The sequence below is a fragment of the Engystomops pustulosus genome, chromosome 4, assembly GCF_040894005.1.
Source record: "Engystomops pustulosus chromosome 4, aEngPut4.maternal, whole genome shotgun sequence".
Classification (NCBI taxonomy): domain Eukaryota; kingdom Metazoa; phylum Chordata; class Amphibia; order Anura; family Leptodactylidae; genus Engystomops; species Engystomops pustulosus.
In genome coordinates this window covers 218,764,597-218,783,773 of record NC_092414.1, presented here as the reverse complement: position 1 = coordinate 218,783,773, position 19,177 = coordinate 218,764,597, and the positions used below count along the sequence as shown (strand labels likewise).

The 19,177-nt window shown below is 47.6% G+C and overlaps 1 protein-coding gene across 1 annotated transcript; it reads right to left on the bottom strand.

Moving 5' to 3' along the window:
- Positions 1-421: 421 nt before the first annotated feature.
- On the bottom strand, positions 422-10,362 carry LOC140128618 (olfactory receptor 11A1-like). The gene is made up of 3 exons (XM_072150316.1): positions 10,232-10,362; positions 9,193-9,277; positions 422-1,381 (listed from the first exon to the last, which is right to left on the bottom strand). Exons 1-3 carry the CDS (start codon positions 10,360-10,362, stop codon positions 422-424), a joined length of 1,176 nt encoding a protein of 391 aa, XP_072006417.1.
- Positions 10,363-19,177: the final 8,815 nt, after the last annotated feature.

Below are 19,177 nucleotides of genomic sequence, written 5' to 3'. Positions count from 1 at the left end.
CTCACTCTACTTCACTTTTTTTTTTAATTATCATTTTTCAAAGAAATGTAACAGAAAAGTTGACATGTACATATTTCACAATAAAGTTTTTCAACAACAATACAACCGAAAGACAAGTTTTGTCCCAAAAGATATTAACAGCTTAAATCTTCCATTTGTGTAACAGGACACTAAGCCTGACCGTGCAGTATTTTCCTGGTATTTAAACATTTGCCAAGGATGGCATCAGCATTATGCCTAATCGGTTGAGGCGGGTTGGGGGGGGTATCAAAGAAAGACAGTCATACAAACTCACCATGACAACAATTAACAGTTGGGTAAAAACAAAAAGGGATGACCATATCACTCTCCTCCCCCTGCTCGCTCCTCTATCCAGTAGCGGTCCCAACGTTCCCAAGTTTTATCGAATAATGGGATACGATTATTCAAGGAGGCAGTCAGATACTACTTCACAATTTAACTTAAAAACTGAAATGAAAGCTTTTCTGATTTCTTGGTTCCTCAGGCTATAGATAATGGGGTTGAACATGGGAGTAACCACTGTATAAAGCAGAGACAGGATCTTGTTGAGATTGAGTCTATGTCCACCACTAGGACTAAGGTAGATACTGATGAGGGACCCATAGTAAGAGCAAACTACAGCCAAGTGGGAGCTGCAAGTGGAGAAGGTCTTCTGTCTACCTGTGCGGGATGATATGCCAAGGATGGTGTAGAATATGCAACCATATGTAGCTAGGACAAACATAAAAGGTAGCGGGACAATGAAATTTGTTAGAACTAATGTTTCCATTTCAACATCAAAAGTATCAGAACATGAGAGTTCCATAATTGGGGCCAAGTCACAGTAGAAATGGTCAATGATGTCCAAGTCACAGAATTCTAACCTGCATAGAAGTATTAGAGTTATAAGTACCAAGAGGAAGCCAAGCATCCATGAGTAGATAACTAGGTGCCAACAGCGGCTGGTCACCATTATCGAGATATATCTCAAAGGGTTGCAAATGGCCAAGTACCGATCAAAAGACATGACAGTAAGCAAATAACACTCAAAACCAGTACAAGATCCAAATATGTAAAACTGGGTAAAGCAGCCGATGAAAGATATTCGGCTTCCTTCTCTTAGGATGACCTGAAGCATGTTGGGCATGATATTAGTGGTAAACAACAGGTCACATAGTGACAAGTGACATAGGAAGAAATACATTGGTGAGTGGATGAGGTGACTTCTCAATATTAACAAGATGATAAGAAGGTTTCCACATATAGTGAACATATAAATGACCAGAAGGAAAGTGAAGAAAGGTATCTTGAAGTGATGAAGATCCTGGAAGCCCAGAAGGAAAAAACTTGTGACTATGGAATGGTTCATTTGGAGAATTTCCTGATGGAATTATATTATAATAGATCAGGTTATGGTACAACACAAATATCAAGCTACTTCTTGGATTGCTGCTTCAATTATTAAATTTAGGATTTTTCGGCTTAAAAAGTAAATGGCTAAAGGTTGACATTTATTTAAATGTGATGTCCTTAAGGAGAGGAGGTACTACCACCACCATAGACAGGGGGCATCCTCTACACCTAGAGGATAGGAGGTTCTACCATCACCATAGACAGGGGGCATCCTCTACACCTGGAGGAGAGGAGGTTCTACCATCACCATAGACAGGGGCATCCTCTAAACCTAGAAGAGAGGAAGTTCTACCATCACCATAGACAGGGGTCATCCTCTACACCTAGAGGGGAGGAGGTTCTACCATCACCATAGACAGGGGGCATCCTCTACACCTAGAGAAGAGGAGGTTCTATCATCACCATAGACAGGGGTCATCCTCTACACCTAGAGGAGAGGAGGTTCTACCATCACCATAGACAGGGGGCATCCTCTACACCTAGAGGAGAGGAGGTTCTATCATCACCATAGACAGGGGACATCCTCTACACCTAGAGGAGAGGAGGTTCAACCATCACCATAGACAGGGGGCATCCTCTACACCTAGAGCAGAGGAATTTCTACCATCACCATAGACAGGGGGCATCCTCTACGCCTAGAGGAGAGGAGGTTCTACCATCACCATAGACAGGGGGCATCCTCTACACCTAGAGGAGAGGCGGTTCTACCATCACCATAGACAGGGGGCATCCTCTACACTTAGAGGAGAGGCGGTTCTACCATCACCATAGACAGGGGACATCCTCTACACCTAGAGGAGAGGAGGTTCTACCATCACCATAGACAGGGGGCATCCTCTACACCTAGAGGAGAGGAGGTTCTACCATCACCATAGACAGGGGGCATCCTCTACACCTAGAGAAGAGGAGGTTCTATCATCACCATAGACAGGGGTCATCCTCTACACCTAGAGGAGAGGAGGTTCTACCATCACCATAGACAGGGGGCATCCTCTACACCTAGAGGAGAGGAGGTTCTATCATCACCATAGACAGGGGACATCCTCTACACCTAGAGGAGAGGAGGTTCAACCATCACCATAGACAGGGGGCATCCTCTACACCTAGAGGAGAGGCGGTTCTACCATCACCATAGACAGGGGATATCCTCTACACCTAGAGGAGAGGAGGTTCTAACATCACCATAGACAGGGGGCATCCTCTACATCTAGAGGAGAGGAGGTTCTACCATCACCATAGACAGGGGACATCCTTTACACCTAGAGGAGAGGCGGTTCTACCATCACCATAGACAGGGGGCATCCTCTACACCTAGAGGAGAGGAGGTTCTACCATCACCATAGAAAGGGGGCATCCTCTACACCTAGAGAAGAGGAGGTTCTACCATCACCATAGACAGGGGGACATCCTCTACATCTAGAGGAGAGGAGGTTCTACCTTCACCATAGACAGGGGACATCCTCTACACCTAGAGGAGAGGAGGTTCTAACATCACCATAGACAGGGGGCATCCTCTACATCTAGAGGAGAGGAGGTTCTACCATCACCATAGACAGGGGACATCCTCTACACCTAGAGGAGAGGAGGTTCTAACATCACCATAGACATGGGGCATCCTCTACACCTAGAGGAGAGGAGGTTCTATCATCACCATAGACAGGGGACATCCTCTACACCTAGAGGAGAGGAGGTTCAACCATCACCATAGACAAGGGGCATCCTCTACACCTAGAGGAGAGGAAGTTCTACCATCAACATAGACAGGGGGCATCCTCTACGCCTAGAGGAGAGGAGGTTCTACCATCACCATAGACAGGGGGCATCCTCTACACCTAGAAGAGAGGCGGTTCTACCATCACCATAGACAGGGGGCATCCTCTACACCTAGAGGAGAGGCGGTTCTACCATCACCATAGACAGGGGACATCCTCTACACCTAGAGGAGAGGAGGTTCTAACATCACCATAGACAGGGGTCATCCTCTACATCTAGAGGAGAGGAGGTTCTACCATCACCATAGACAGGGGACATCCTCTACACCTAGAGGAGAGGAGGTTCTAACATCACCATAGACAGGGGGCATCCTCTACACCTAGAGGATAGGAGGTTCTACCATCACCATAGACAGGGGGCATCCTCTACACCTAGAGGAGAGGAGGTTCTACCATCACCACAGACAGGGGGCATCCCCTACACCTAGAGGAGAGAAGGTTCTACCATCTCTATAGACAGGGGCATCCTATAAACCTAAAAGAGAGGAGGTTCTACCATCACCATAGACAGGGGGCATCCTCTACACCTAGAGGAGAGGAGGTTCTACCATCACCATAGACAGGGGTCATCCTCTACACCTAGAGGGGAGGAGGTTCTACCATCACCATAGACAGGGGGCATCCTCTACACCTAGAGAAGAGGAGGTTCTATCATCACCATAGACAGGGGTCATCCTCTACACCTAGAGGAGAGGAGGTTCTACCATAACCATAGACAGGGGGCATCCTCTACACCTAGAGGAGAGGAGGTTCTATCATCACCATAGACAGGGGACATCCTCTACACCTAGAGGAGAGGAGGTTCAACCATCACCATAGACAGGGGGCATCCTCTACACCTAGAGGAGAGGAAGTTCTACCATCACCATAGACAGGGGGCATCCTCTACGCCTAGAGGAGAGGAGGTTCTACCATCACCATAGACAGGGGGCATCCTCTACACCTAAAGGAGAGGCGGTTCTACCATCACCATAGACAGGGGGCATCCTCTACACCTAGAGGAGAGGCGGTTCTACCATCACCATAGACAGGGGACATCCTCTACACCTAGAGGAGAGGAGGTTCTAACATCACCATAGACAGGGGGCATCCTCTACATCTAGAGGAGAGGAGGTTCTACCATCACCATAGACAAGGGACATCCTCTACACCTAGAGGAGAGGAGGTTCTAACATCACCATAGACAGGGGGCATCCTCTACACCTAGAGGAGAGGAGGTTCTACCATCACCATAGAAAGGGGGCATCCTCTACACCTAGAGAAGAGGAGGTTCTACCATCACCATAGACAGGGGGACATCCTCTACATCTAGAGGAGAGGAGGTTCTACCTTCACCATAGACAGGGGACATCCTCTACACCTAGAGGAGAGGAGTTTCTAACATCACCATAGACAGGGGGCATCCTCTACATCTAGAGGAGAGGAGGTTCTACCATCACCATAGACAGGGGACATCCTCTACACCTAGAGGAGAGGAGGTTCTAACATCACCATAGACAGGGGGCATCCTCTACACCTAGGGAAAAGGAGGTTCTACCATCACCATAGACAGGAGGCATCCTCTACACCTAGAGGAGAGGAGGTTCTACCATCACCATAGACAGGGGTCATCCTCTACACCTAGGGGGGAGGAGGTTCTACCATCACCATAGACAGGGGGCATCCTCTACACCTAGAGAAGAGGAGGTTCTATCATCACCATAGACAGGGGTCATCCTCTACACCTAGAGGAGAGGAGGTTCTACCATCACCATAGACAGGGGGCATCCTCTACACCTAGAGGAGAGGAGGTTCTATCATCACCATAGACAGGGGACATCCTCTACACCTAGAGTAGAGGAGGTTCAACCATCACCATAGACAGGGGGCATCCTCTACACCTAGAGGAGAGGAATTTCTACCATCACCATAGACAGGGGGCATCCTCTACGCCTAGAGGAGAGGAGGTTCTACCATCACCATAGACAGGGGGCATCCTCTACACCTAGAGGAGAGGCGGTTCTACCATCACCATAGACAGGGGGCATCCTCTACACCTAGAGGAGAGGCGGTTCTACCATCACCATAGACAGGGGACATCCTCTACACCTAGAGGAGAGGAGGTTCTACCATCACCATAGACAGGGGGCATCCTCTACACCTAGAGGAGAGGAGGTTCTACCATCACCATAGACAGGGGGCATCCTCTACACCTAGAGAAGAGGAGGTTCTATCATCACCATAGACAGGGGTCATCCTCTACACCTAGAGGAGAGGAGGTTCTACCATCACCATAGACAGGGGGCATCCTCTACACCTAGAGGAGAGGAGGTTCTATCATCACCATAGACAGGGGACATCCTCTACACCTAGAGGAGAGGAGGTTCAACCATCAGCATAGACAGGGGGCATCCTCTACACCTAGAGGAGAGGCTGTTCTACCATCACCATAGACAGGGGACATCCTCTACACCTAGAGGAGAGGAGGTTCTAACATCACCATAGACAGGGGGCATCCTCTACATCTAGAGGAGAGGAGGTTCTACCATCACCATAGACAGGGGACATCCTCTACACCTAGAGGAGAGGAGGTTCTAACATCACCATAGACAGGGGGCATCCTCTACACCTAGAGGAGAGGAGGTTCTACCATCACCATAGAAAGGGGGCATCCTCTACACCTAGAGAAGAGGAGGTTCTACCATCACCATAGACAGGGGGACATCCTCTACATCTAGAGGAGAGGAGGTTCTACCTTCACCATAGACAGGGGACATCCTCTACACCTAGAGGAGAGGAGGTTCTAACATCACCATAGACAGGGGGTATCCTCTACATCTAGAGGAGAGGAGGTTCTACCATCACCATAGACAGGGGACATCCTCTACACCTAGAGGAGAGGAGGTTCTAACATCACCATAGAAAGGGGGCATCCTCTACACCTAGAGGAGAGGAGGTTTTATCATCACCATAGACAGGGGACATCCTCTACACCTAGAGGAGAGGAGGTTCAACCATCACCATAGACAGGGGGCATCCTCTACACCTAGAGGAGAGGAAGTTCTACCATCACCATAGACAGGGGGCATCCTCTACACCTAGAGGATAGGAGGTTCTACCATCACCATAGACAGGGGGCATCCTCTACACCTAGAGGAGAGGAGGTTCTACCATCACCACAGACAGGGGGCATCCCCTACACCTAGAGGAGAGGAGGTTCTACCATCTCTATAGACAGGGGCATCCTATAAACCTAAAAGAGAGGAGATTCTACCATCACCATAGACAGGGGGCATCCTCTACACCTAGAGGAGAGGAGGTTCTACCATCACCATAGACAGGGGTCATCCTCTACACCTAGAGGGGAGGAGGTTCTACCATCACCATAGACAGGGGGCATCCTCTACACCTAGAGAAGAGGAGGTTCTATCATCACCATAGACAGGGGTCATCCTCTACACCTAGAGGAGAGGAGGTTCTACCATCACCATAGACAGGGGGCATCCTCTACACCTAGAGGAGAGGAGGTTCTATCATCACCATAGACAGGGGACATCCTCTACACCTAGAGGAGAGGAGGTTCAACCATCACCATAGACAGGGGGCATCCTCTACACCTAGAGGAGAGGAAGTTCTACCATCACCATAGACAGGGGGCATCCTCTACGCCTAGAGGAGAGGAGGTTCTACCATCACCATAGACAGGGGGCATCCTCTACACCTAGAGGAGAGGCGGTTCTACCATCACCATAGACAGGGGGCATCCTCTACTCCTAGAGGAGAGGCGGTTCTACCATCACCATAGACAGGGGACATCCTCTACACCTAGAGGAGAGGAGGTTCTAACATCACCATAGACAGGGACATCCTCTACATCTAGAGGAGAGGAGGTTCTACCATCACCATAGACAGGGGACATCCTCTACACCTAGAGGAGAGGAGGTTCTACCATCACCATAGAAAGGGGGCATCCTCTACACCTAGAGAAGAGGAGGTTCTACCATCACCATAGACAGGGGACATCCTCTACACCTAGAGGAGAGGAGGTTCTAACATCACCATAGACAGGGGGCATCCTCTACATCTAGAGGAGAGGAGGTTCTACCATCACCATAGACAGGGGACATCCTCTACACCTAGAGGAGAGGAGGTTCTAACATCACCATAGACAGGGGGCATCCTCTACACCTAGGGAAAAGCAGGTTCTACCATCACCATAGACAGGGGGCATCCTCTACACCTAGAGGTTAGGAGGTTCTACCATCACCATAGACAGGAGGCATCCTCTACACCTAGAGGAGAGGAGGTTCTACCATCACCATAGACAGGGGGCATCCTCTACACCTAGAGGAGAGGAGGTTCTACCATCACCATAGACGTAGAGATGCTTTGCTGTTAAGGTGAGACTGTGGAGCTCTCTGCTGCACCTTGTTGTGATGACTAATAATTTGTACATGTTCAAGAGGGGTCTGGATGCTTTTTTTACCTAGCCAAAATATAATTATTAATATGGGGTTATGGGAACTATATAATAGTTGATCCAGGGATATCGGCTTCAGGAATTTTTCCCTCCTGTAAGATAACTCATATTCCCCTATTTTAGGGCTGACCACCTACTCCTTGTAGTACTAACTGCCACGTGTATTTCCTTATAACATTGACACCAACTTCATGCTCCTGTAATACTGTTACACTTAACATAGCATTAACATTACCAATCACACTCAACCTGCAAGACTGTGCCATAGATCATTGCAAACCACAAAGTCAACGGTTAGTACTTCCAACCTCTACTCCTGTGCTATGCAGAGCTCTGCTTCTCTTTAAAATGGAACTTTGTGGTAGTAGCCACTAGCGAGCACCTATATCTTGTGTCTAATGTTCATTGATCGATTAAAGTTATGTAACTGATCAGGGGGTAAGTAGGTAGGAGATGACAACTATACTCTCTGAGTCTGAATCGTCCAAGGGAAAAGTTGATTTTTTTATAGGTAAATGAATAAGATTTTACAAAAAAGGAAAAATTCTAGAGTAGACATTTTATTCCCTACCTGAGGGGGCTAGAAGTTTAAAGGGAACCTGACATCAGAGGGCAAAACAGCCTTCTGGTGACAGGTTCCCTTTAATGTAGTAAAATCTGTTGACAGGTTCTCTTTAAAGGAAACCTGCCATCAGAAATTGACCTACGAAACCCCAACCTGCCACTATCTACGGAGATCAGACCTGTCAACGATCGAGACAGTTAACCTGTTAAGTGCTGTCAAACCTGTGACATCGTTGGGAATGTTGGAGGGGGAATGCTGATCAATTGTCATGACTGCTGAGACTCTCTCTGGCTGTTATTTGTCCTGATCTGTTATAGTTTAGCAGTATCTTCACAATAAACTGCAAAAATGTACCTATTTTACTCGAGTATAAGCCGACCCAAGTATAAGCCAAGGCCCCTAATTTTACCACAAAAACCTGGTAAAACTTATATTTTTAGTATAAGCCAAGGTTGGGTTTTCAGCACATTTTTGTGCTGAAAAACTAGGCTTATACTCGAGTATATATGGTAGTATTGCAAATTTATTGTATGAGCCATCAGATCCTTGCATCCAAAAATTTAAAATATAAAAAATAATTATCCCATAATATGAAGGCTAAGAAGAAGTGTCCAAGTGTCCAAATGTGATTAAAAGGTGCAAACATAAGATCATCCCCTCCAAAAATGACACCCTACAGCTCCGTAGACTGAAGACTGAAAACATTACAGGGGTAACATTTTATTTTTTTGTTTCCATTTTTAAAGGTATTATTGTAAATTAACATTTGTTTAAATGTGGTATCTCTGGAACTTGTCATTTGGAACTTACATAGAAAGCCATCAAACAAAATCCCTAAGAAAATGGATCACATAGAGAACATGGCACACACCAAACTGGATTTCTTTAATTTTTTTATTTTAGCGAATATTTCACACAGTGGAGCCTTCACCGTAAAAAATGAACATAAATTATGTATTTCTATACAGATCATGTGGCCTCACCTTTCTCCTACCCACTACTGCAGACATTGCCAGATCATGCTTGACAAAGGTCGTGATGACCGAAACGTCGTAAATTACTTCTGATCTGTATAGAAATACATAATTTATGTTCATTTTTTATGGTGAAGGCTCCACTGTGTGAAATGTTAGCTAAAATAAAAAAATTAAAGAAATCCAGTTTGGTGTGTGCCATGTTCTCTATGTGGATTATGGATGGACTGAGAATCCTACATTAAGCACCACCCATACGTGGTGTGCGGTCACTACTGTTTCTACGTGTAAGAAAATGGCTCAATCATGTTAATAATACAATTTCATAATAATAATAGCCTGCACCTTCGCAGGCTACACTTTCTGGCATCCTCTGGTCAAAGTTCCACACGTGAAAGTTCTACGTTCCATTACCGGGGCAAAGCTCTCTTCCACGACGTTTCAGCCCGGCTTGCACCAGCGACTCGACCCGGTCATGGGACTCTATGTTCTGCATGACTGCTGTACATCACTGCATGAATGCCTGTGCCTTGCTCTCTACTGCACTGCCTGCCTGAATGGATGGGAGTGACTGACTGACTGACGGGTACACACACTCTATCACTCTCTTGAGCGGTCGGAGCATGCTGCCAGAGGCGCAGCCTGGCCTGCATCACATTCTGCCATCCACCGATCACACTTCCACACGTGGAAATCTCCAGTCTCACCTCCACCCCCAGACCTTCGGACACGCTAAAACTACGCCCACCGGGGGAGACCACACCCCCAAAAATTAAGCCCTCCTCTGAATATTAAATCACTGGTGAGTAATGCACCCATTGACCATGGGGGGGTGCCACCATGGACGGTAAGACTGAAATCAAGGGATGATGTCCCTTTCCACATCCCTCTTGTGTTTCCAGACAAGTTGCTGATTTCGTGTCCTGACAAGAGGGTGGCACGGAGTCCTCTGCTGCTGCCACCTGCAGAATTTTTCATTGTGCCACTCTCTGACCTCATGTGCTGCTGCTGCTGCCACCACCAGAATTTGTCATTGTGCCACCGGTACTTTGCAAAAATCACACCAGGCTCGTGGAGCCCTTTTCGGCAGCGGTTAGAGCGGATAATCCCCCTTCCCGGTTCTTTTCTACTTTCCACTCCAAGAGCTCCCTGGACCTCACGGCCGGGGCCCACTTCCATGAGCCCAGCTAGAGGAGGATGGCTTTGCCAGTCACCACCTGTAATGCTCCAAAGAAGACTCTCATGGCATAGCTGGTCGTAGGGATCCAAGGCAACCCACTGGGCGATTTACCGGGCCATGTACCTAACCGGGACTAACCACCAAGTGTGGCCGGGGACCACTTCCATGATCTAAGCTAGGCTTCCTGGGAGCTCCCGCTGACACTATGTGGAGGTAGCCACCACTTTTCAGGAAAATTGTAATGAATGATGCATGTGGCGTCTCTAATCTTCAAATTTAAATTAAACATTTCAACTTCAAATTTATTTCAAAATTCGTCATCGTGCCACACTGTGGCCTACCATGTTGCTTCCACCTCCAGAATTTGTCATTGTGCCACTCTCTGACCTCCTGCTGCTACTGCTGCCACCTCCACACTCTATCATTGTGCCACACTGTGGCCTACGAAGTTGCTACCACCTCCATAATTTGTCATTGTGCCACTCTGCAGCCTACTCATTCTGCTGCCAATTGACCGCTGTCTCCCTGGAACAACCTGTAATTTCCATAATGCTGTTTTCACCCTCCGCCACTCTATGAAATTGCCACTATGTTTGTTTTACCCCTTCATTTCATTTGTCAGAAGGAATGAAATGCTTCAGAATTGATAGTCGAAAGCAGGAGTGGATACAGAACACAGAGGACATGCAAACATTTACTGGTCATCTCTGTTTTGGATCAACTCCTGTTTGTTTTTGACTTATGGACCCATTGAAAGCGGACACTGACAGATGAAACGAAGGGCAAAATGATCTGTGAAATGAGATGGCACAGACGTTACCTTGTCAAGCTGCGTTCCCGCTTCGCTTATTTGGTGAAGTTGGTCTCTGTAAGTGCACATGGAAGTGAAGAGTGAAGCAATTCTAAGAGCTGTCATGTGCGTGTCATACTAAAACACAGCATTGTTTGAAGACCAAACCACACCCCTATGCATATTTGAGCATGGCACAACATTCAACAACACCCAACAGGCTCTGTGCAACCAGGGAAAACCTGTTTTTTAACATGATTCGTCATGATTTGATTCGTGTCGAATCAAATTTTTTCAAAAATTCGGCTAATCAGGTGGAATCGAATTTCAACAAATTCACTCATCTCTAGTTATAAATAATGAATTCAGATGTATGTGGTTTATTATAGACTTATCTCATTCTACAAAGGTCCCTCCATGAAACTACACAGGGTTTTCTAATCCATCATCACAAGCAAGTGGAAAGGAAGTGGCACCACAGCGCAAGTGAAATTTTTCACACCACCAACCTTGTAGCAGGTGCACAAAGGCCTATAATATTATTTTCAAGTTCTGCCCCTGTTCACACAACCTCAGGTTCTCTACTGACTAATAAAATTCACAAAGTGAGCTCAAAGAAATCACACCAAGACAAAGTATGGTATAATATCTCAATCTCTGTGAAGTGATACCATGAATGCTAGGCAGATGTGAGATGCTTTATTTGCATCACAAAGGATTATACAGAAACTTGTAGTGGGGCAGGACCTGGGCTTGGTTAGTTAAAGATAAAGAAGTAATGTCCATAGTCCATTGGTTTGTAAATTATCCCATGGGCATCGCAGAAACAAAGGCTCTGTTTTCCCTGGAGTGGGTAGTATGTTATCACACTGTTATCAATATTCATCCACATTTGAGCGTCCTCTTAGTTTCAGCATTTAGCAAGCATATAAAAATAAAAGCATGTTCATAAATTATACAGCAATACTTCACATTATCATTGCCCATTTGTACATATGTAACAGTTAAATAGCATATTTTAATAATAGAGATGTGTTAGTTTGAGATATCCTGATGATATCATGGTTGTGTAATAGTATCTATTCCACGTCACCTCAGTACCTATTCGAACTCACATAGTGCTTTCTAATATAACATAAATAGACCTGCTACATGTATGATCACAACCTATGGGAACCAGTCAGGGGATGCCTCATACTATGTCAGTATCTTTTATTTCTTCTTTATATTTTCTCCTCACATCCAGTGATGCGTATCCTGGTTCCCCTGAGTCTTGACATTTATCCAAAAAGTCCCCTTTCCTCCTGAAGAGACTACAGCACAAAAAATCGAGTTCCACTATGTATCTGTTGAAACTCCCGAAAATTCTGCCTGACACAGCTCGTTTGATAAGGGGATGATGTGCTGCATATCCTCTCGTGCTCCAGCGTCTGGGGTATAGAGAGTTGAAAGTTGCTCATGGAGACATTGGTGGACGCTGTGGAGGATCGTGGAGGCGAAATGGACAGGAAACAGCAGGGGCAGCATGCATGGATGCCTCTGAGGCTGCCTAATCTTGGGATGGAGCTGGCACTCCGCTGCCAGGTGAGCCTGTCCAAGCCCCTGTCTCTCGGCTCCTCCCCACCCAAAATGGGCCTGGGGGCCAGAAGCGTTTACTTTAAAAAATTATAATTTTCAAAGCAGGCGGGGTCGTTTGAATATTTCACCTAGGAATAATGGAATAGCATAGTGGTTCTATTTTTAATTGTTTTTCGGAAATGGTTCCATGATTAAGAGCGACAGTATGGGGCATCCATATTGCGCTGCTATGATTGCAACTTCAGGTCTCCAGCATGGCGGCGACAGATGGGCCGAGTTCCACTATGTATCTGGTGAAACACCTGAAAATTCTGCCTGACACAGCTCGTTTGATAAGGGGACCATGTATGGAGGCAGTGAAGTAGTAGTAGATTAAAGGTGCTGCAGTTTAAACTATGTTAGTTGGATCTTGGGATGGAGCTGGCGCTCCGCTGCCAGGCGAGCTTTCGCCTGTCCATGCCCCTATCTCTCTGCTCCTCCCCAAACAGCACCTCTAAGAACCTTTTGTATAAGATCAAGTGTAGTAGCGTTCTTATAAGTTTGGGTTATGGCGGGTGAGGGGAATGTCAACAGATGCGCAAGAAGCGCTGAAATAATATCGGTAAATCATAAAAGTTTGCCAGCATATTTTGTGGATAACACAGCAGGGTGGCGACAAAGTAAACAACTTTGTTGTGGAAGCCATGAAAACAACCCAAATTTCTGCCTGACACAGCTCGTTTGATAAGGGGACGATGTATGGAGGCAGCTATATGGACGACTTTTGGAGGCAGCTATGGAGATGACGTGTGGAGGTAGCAATGGAGACAACGTGTGGAGGCTGCTATGGAGACAATTTAATTTGGATAGTGCCTGTATGTGGCAGTCCAAAAAAGTTTTCAAACCAGAGGAGCAGGTAGGTGGCCCTCCAGAAAAATTAAATAGATTGAGTGCCTGTATGTGGCAGTCCAAAAAAGTTTTCAAACCAGAGGAGCAGGTAGGTGGCCCTCCAGAAAAATGAAATAGATTGAGTGCCTGTATGTGGCACTCCCAAAAATTGTTTAAAACAGAGGACCGGGTTGGTGGCCCTCCAGAAAAATTAAATGCATAGAGTACTCTAGCTAGAGCCAGTGGGCCCTGTCAAAAAATAGCCAGTTTCCTCTGCTTTAGTGTACAAAGAGGAGGAGAAGGAGGAAAATGAGGAGGAGGAGTGCATAAATTATTCAGGTTGAGCTTCCTTCACCTGGTGGAGAATGGAAATTCTGAGAAATCCAGGCTTTAGTCATCTTGATAAGCGTCAGCCTGTCAGCGCTGTCAGTCGACAGGCGTGTACGCTTATCGGTGATGATGCCACCAGCTGCACTGAAAACCCGCTCGGACAACACGCTAGCGGCAGGGCAGGCAAGAACCTCCAAGGCGTACAGTTCGTACCACATGTCCAGCTTTGAAACCCAGTAGTTGTAGGGAGCTGTGTGATCATTTAGGACGATGGTATGGTCAGCTACGTACTCCCTCACCATCTTTCTGTAAAGATCAGCCCTACTCTGCCGAGACTGGGGACAGGTGACAGTGTCTTGCTGGGGTGACATAAAGCTGGCAAAAGCCTTGTAAAGCGTACCCTTGCCAGTGCTGGACAAGCTGCCTGCTCGCCTACTCTCCCTCGCTACTTGTCCCGCAGAACTACGCACTCTGCCGCTAGCGCTGTCAGAAGGGAAATACTGTTTCAGCTTGTGCACCAGGGCCTGCTGGTATTCATGCATTCTCACACTCCTTTCCTCTCCAGGGATGAGAGTGGAAAGATTTTGCTTGTACCGTGGGTCCAGGAGAGTGAATACCCAGTAATCGGTGCTGGAATAAATTCTTTGAACGCGAGGGTCCCGGGATAGGCAGCCTAGCATGAAATCTTCCATATGCGCCAGAGTACCAACGCGCAAGAATTCACTCCCCTCACTGGCCTGTCTCTCCATTTCCTCCTCCTCCAACTCCTCCAACTCCTCCAACTCCTATTCTTCTGCCCATACACGCTGAACAGTGAAGGACTCAACAATGGTCCCCTCTTGTGTCTCGCCAACATTCTCCTCCTCTTCCTCCTCATCCTCCTCCACCTCCTCCGATATGCGCTGAGAAACAGACCTAAGGGTGCTTTGGCTATCAACAAGGGAATCTTCTTCCCCCATCTCTTGTGACGAGCGCAAAGCTTCCGACTTCATGCTGACCAGAGAGTTTTTCAACAGGCCAAGCAGCGGGATGGTGAGGCTGATGATGGCGGCATCGCCACTGACCATCTGTGTTGACTCCTCAAAGTTACTCAGCACCTGACAGATATCAGACATCCACGTCCACTCCTCATTGTAGACTTGAGGAAGCTGACTGACCTGACTACCAGTTCTGGTGGAAGTTGACATCTGGCAGTCTACAATCGCTCTGCGCTGCTGGTAAACTCTGGATAACATGGTTAATGTTGAATTCCACCTCGTGGGCACGTCGCACAACAGTCGGTGAGTGGGCAGTTGGAGGCGGCGCTGCGCTGCCCTGAGAGTGGCAGCATCTGTGCTGTACTTCCTGAAATGCGCACAGATGCGGCGCACCTTCGTGAGCAAATCAGACAGATTGGGGTATGTCTTGAGGAACCGCTGAACTATCAGATTTAACACATGGGCCAGGCATGGCACATGTGTCAGTCTGCCGAGTTGCAGAGCCGCCACCAGGTTACGGCCATTGTTACACACAACCATGCCTGGCTTTAGGTTCAGCGGTGCCAGCCACAGATCAGTCTGCGCCGTGATGCCCTGTAATAGCTCTTGAGCGGTGTGCCTTTTATCGCCTAGGCTCAGCAGTTTGAGCACCGCCTGCTGTCGCTTAGCGACGGCACTGCTGCTGTGCCTAGAGCTAGCGACTGATGGCGCCATGACCACGGATGGTAGTTCGGAGGAGGAGGTGGAGGAGGGGTGGGAGGAGGAGGAGGCATAGTAGGCCTGAAAGACCTGGACCGGGGTAGGCCCCGCTATCCTCGGCGTCGGCAGTATATGAGCAGCCGCAGGGTCAGACTCGGTCCCAGCCTCCACCAAGTTAACCCGATGTGCCGTCAGCGATACATAGTGGCCGTGCCCGGCAGCACTCGTCCACGTGTCCGTGGTCAGGTGGACCTTGTCAGAAACGGCGTTGGTCAGGGCACGGATGATGTTGTCTGACACGTGCTGGTGCAGGGCTGGGACGGCACATCGGGAAAAGTAGTGGCGGCTGGGGACCGAATACCGAGGGGCGGCCGCCGCCATGAGGTTTCGAAAGGCCTCGGTCTCTACCAGCCTATAGGGCAGCATCTCCAGGCTAAGTATTCTGGAGATGTGGACGTTGAGGGCTTGGGCGTGCGGGTGGGTTGCACTATACTTCCTTTTGCTCTCCAGCGTCTGGGGTATGGAGAGCTAAACGCTGGTGGTTGCTGTGGAGGATCGTGGAGGCGAAGATGGGGTTTTTGGGCCAGGGTCCTGGGCAGGGGGCTGACTAGCAGGGGAAGGAGCAGTGGTGTGCACGGCCGGAGGTGAACGGGCTTGGTGCCACTGAGTGGGGTGTTTAGCATTCATATGCCTGCGCATTCATATGCCTGCGCATACTGGTGGTAGTTAAGCTAGTAGTGGTGGAACCCCTGCTGATCCTGGTTTGGCACAGGTTGCACACCACAGTCCGTCGGTCATCTGGTGTTTCTTTAAAGAACCTCCAGACTTCTGAAAATCTAGCCCTCGCCACGGGAGCCCTCGCTACGGGAGCTTCACTACGTGAAACATTTGGCGCTGATGCACCAGCTCTGGCCCTGCCTCTCCGTCTGGCCCCACCACTGCCTCTTCCAACCTGCTCTGGTCGAGGACTCTCCTCCGTCTCAGAAGCACTGTGTTCACCCGGCCTCTCAACCCAGCTTGGGTCTGTCACCTCATCATCCTCCGATCCCTCAGTCTGCTCCCCCCTCGGACTTCCTGCCCTGACAACAACTTCACCACTGTCTGACAACCGTGTCTCCTCATCGTCGGACACCTCTTTACACACTTCTTCCGCTACGTCAAGAAGGTCATCATGACCCACAGACTGCGACCGGTGTAAAACCTGGGCATCGGAAAAGAGCTCAGCAGCAACCGGACAAGTGGTTTGTGAAGGGTCCAGAAAACAGTTACTCAGAGTATGCCGGTTCAAATGCCAAATTTTCCTGGGAGGGGGCAGACTGGGGGGGGCAGGAGGCTGAGGTGCAGGAGCTTGAGGAGTGCCAATTTCGGTGACATGGGTGGACTGCGTGGAAGATTGACTGGTGGACAAATGGCTAGAAGCATTGTCCGCAATCCACGACATCACCTGTTCGCACTGTTCTGGCCTCAACAGTGCTCTACCACGAGTCCCAGTAACTTCAGACATGAACCTAGGGAGTGTAGCTCTGCGGCGTTCCCCTGCTCCCTCATCAGCAAGTGGTGTCTCACCCCGCCCAGGACCACGGCCTCTGACCCCTGCAGTAGTTGGACGCCCACGTCCCCGCCCTCGTCCTCTACCCCTAGCCCTCGGGTTAAACATTTTGAAAATGAAAGTTGTAACTGTAAATTTTTTTTTTGTGTGTGTTTTTTTTGTTTTTTTTGTGTTTTTTTGTTTTTAAAACCAAACGATGCTATCCTATTGCTATGGCTATTTTCTAGCCAACAATGAAAACACACTGCTATGCCAGATGAGATGATGTTGAGTTATCAAAAAATAAACGTAAAATAAAAAGAAAATGGCAGACTGTGCCTAATTTAAATCAAACCCCTAATAAATTGTCCCACTTCGGTCTTTGCGATGGATATGTGTGTCACTAAGCGCTAAACACAACGGTTGCAAGTCTCCCTGCAAATTCCTCACAATATGGTAGTAGATGCACTACAGCAAGGCCAGCCACCAGCAGATCAACGAGAAATAAAATATATAACGCTATTGTAGGCCTAAGTAAGCCGTTTGGATTCTCCTATGGCTATTTTCTAGCCAACTATGAAAGCACACTGCTATGCCAGATGAGATGACGCTGAGTTATCAAAAAATAAACGAAAAAAATAAATAAATCGGCAGGCTGTGCCTAATTGAAATCAAACCCCTAATAAATTGGCCCACTTTGGTGTTTGAGGTGGATATGTGCGTCACTAAGAGCTAAACACAACGGTCGCAAGTCTCACTGCAAATTCCTCACAATATGGTACTAGATGCACTACTAGTGCCAGCAAGCCCAGCCACAAGCAGACAAAATAAATAAAATATATAAATAACGCTATTGTAGCCCTAACAAGGGCTGTTGTGTTCTTGTATACTCACTCCTGCCTAACAGTAAGCTAATAGAACACCCTAACGCTTTCCCTGACCAGCAGCAGCTCTCTCCCTAGCGGCATCCAGACATAGAATGATCCGAGCAGCGCGGGCAGGGGCTAGTATATTCCAGGGTCACCTGATCAGGCCAGCCAACCACTGCTATCAACGTGTAAGGGTACCACGTCATGCTGGGTGGAGTGCAGAGTCTCCTGGCTTGTGATTGGCCTTGTTTCTGGCCGCCAAAAATCTAAAGGGCGGGAGATGCCATTTTCTCAAGCTGGCGAAATACTCATCCGAGCAACGAGCAGTTTCGAGTACGCTAAAGCTCGGACGAGTATGTTCGCTCATCTCTATTCCTGATGTTTTGCTTGTTAGAACACATTGACAATAACACTATTCTTCACTTTGCAGGTGTGCGTGCGTGTCTCCCGCTAGGTTCGGTGATGTTCGGAACATCTGGAATGTGAAGAATATTGTTCTTGCAATGTGTTCTACACTGAAATGGTTCTGTATTCACTGTTTTTAATGTTTTAATTCTATTCTTCACTTTGCAGGTGTGCGCGTATCTCCAAACCTATCGGAAGACAAGTGCACACACCTGTAATGTGAAGAATAGAATTAAAACATTAAAAACAGTGAACACAGGAGCATTTAAGTGCAGAACACATTGAAAGAACAATATTCTTCACATTCCAGATGTTCCGAACATCTCCGAACCTAGCGGGAGACACGCGCGCACACCTGCAAAGTGAAGAATAGTGTTATTTCAATGTGTTCTTACAAGGAAAACATCAGGAAACATCTGGAATTTTTTATTATGCACTGTTCTTTTAATGTTCTCTTTTACTAAAAAAATGCTTGAGTCTCCCATTGACTTTAATGGGGCTCGTTATTCGATACGAGCACTCGATCATCGGGAAAAGCTCGTATCGAATAACGAGCACCCGAGCATTTTAGTGCTCGCTCATCTCTAGTAATGACTTTTAGTATACTGCATCGACCATTTAGGAAAATCTGAGATAAATATCATTGCCCTTGATGACTTAACATGCTGGTGGCATTGCGTGCTACAGTAAATGCCGTTGACTTTCCAATGCTTGCTCATCACAACACACGCAGCATCTGAGGGGTGCAGCCTAAATACAGTGGGTATTAAG

What these genes read in the sequence shown, in the direction of transcription:
- LOC140128618 (XM_072150316.1), bottom strand. Translation starts at nt 10,362, where the DNA reads ATGGAAGTGGGCCCCGGCCGTGAGGTCCAGGGAGCTCTTGGAGTGGAA. An exon ending in CCTGGTGTGATTTTTGCAAA is followed by an intron (nt 9,278 to 10,231) that starts GTACCGGTGGCA and finishes ATTTCTATACAG; the next exon opens with ATCAGAAGTAATTTACGACG. An exon ending in CAGTAGTGGGTAGGAGAAAG is followed by an intron (nt 1,382 to 9,192) that starts GTGAGGCCACAT and finishes TAATTCCATCAG; the next exon opens with GAAATTCTCCAAATGAACCA.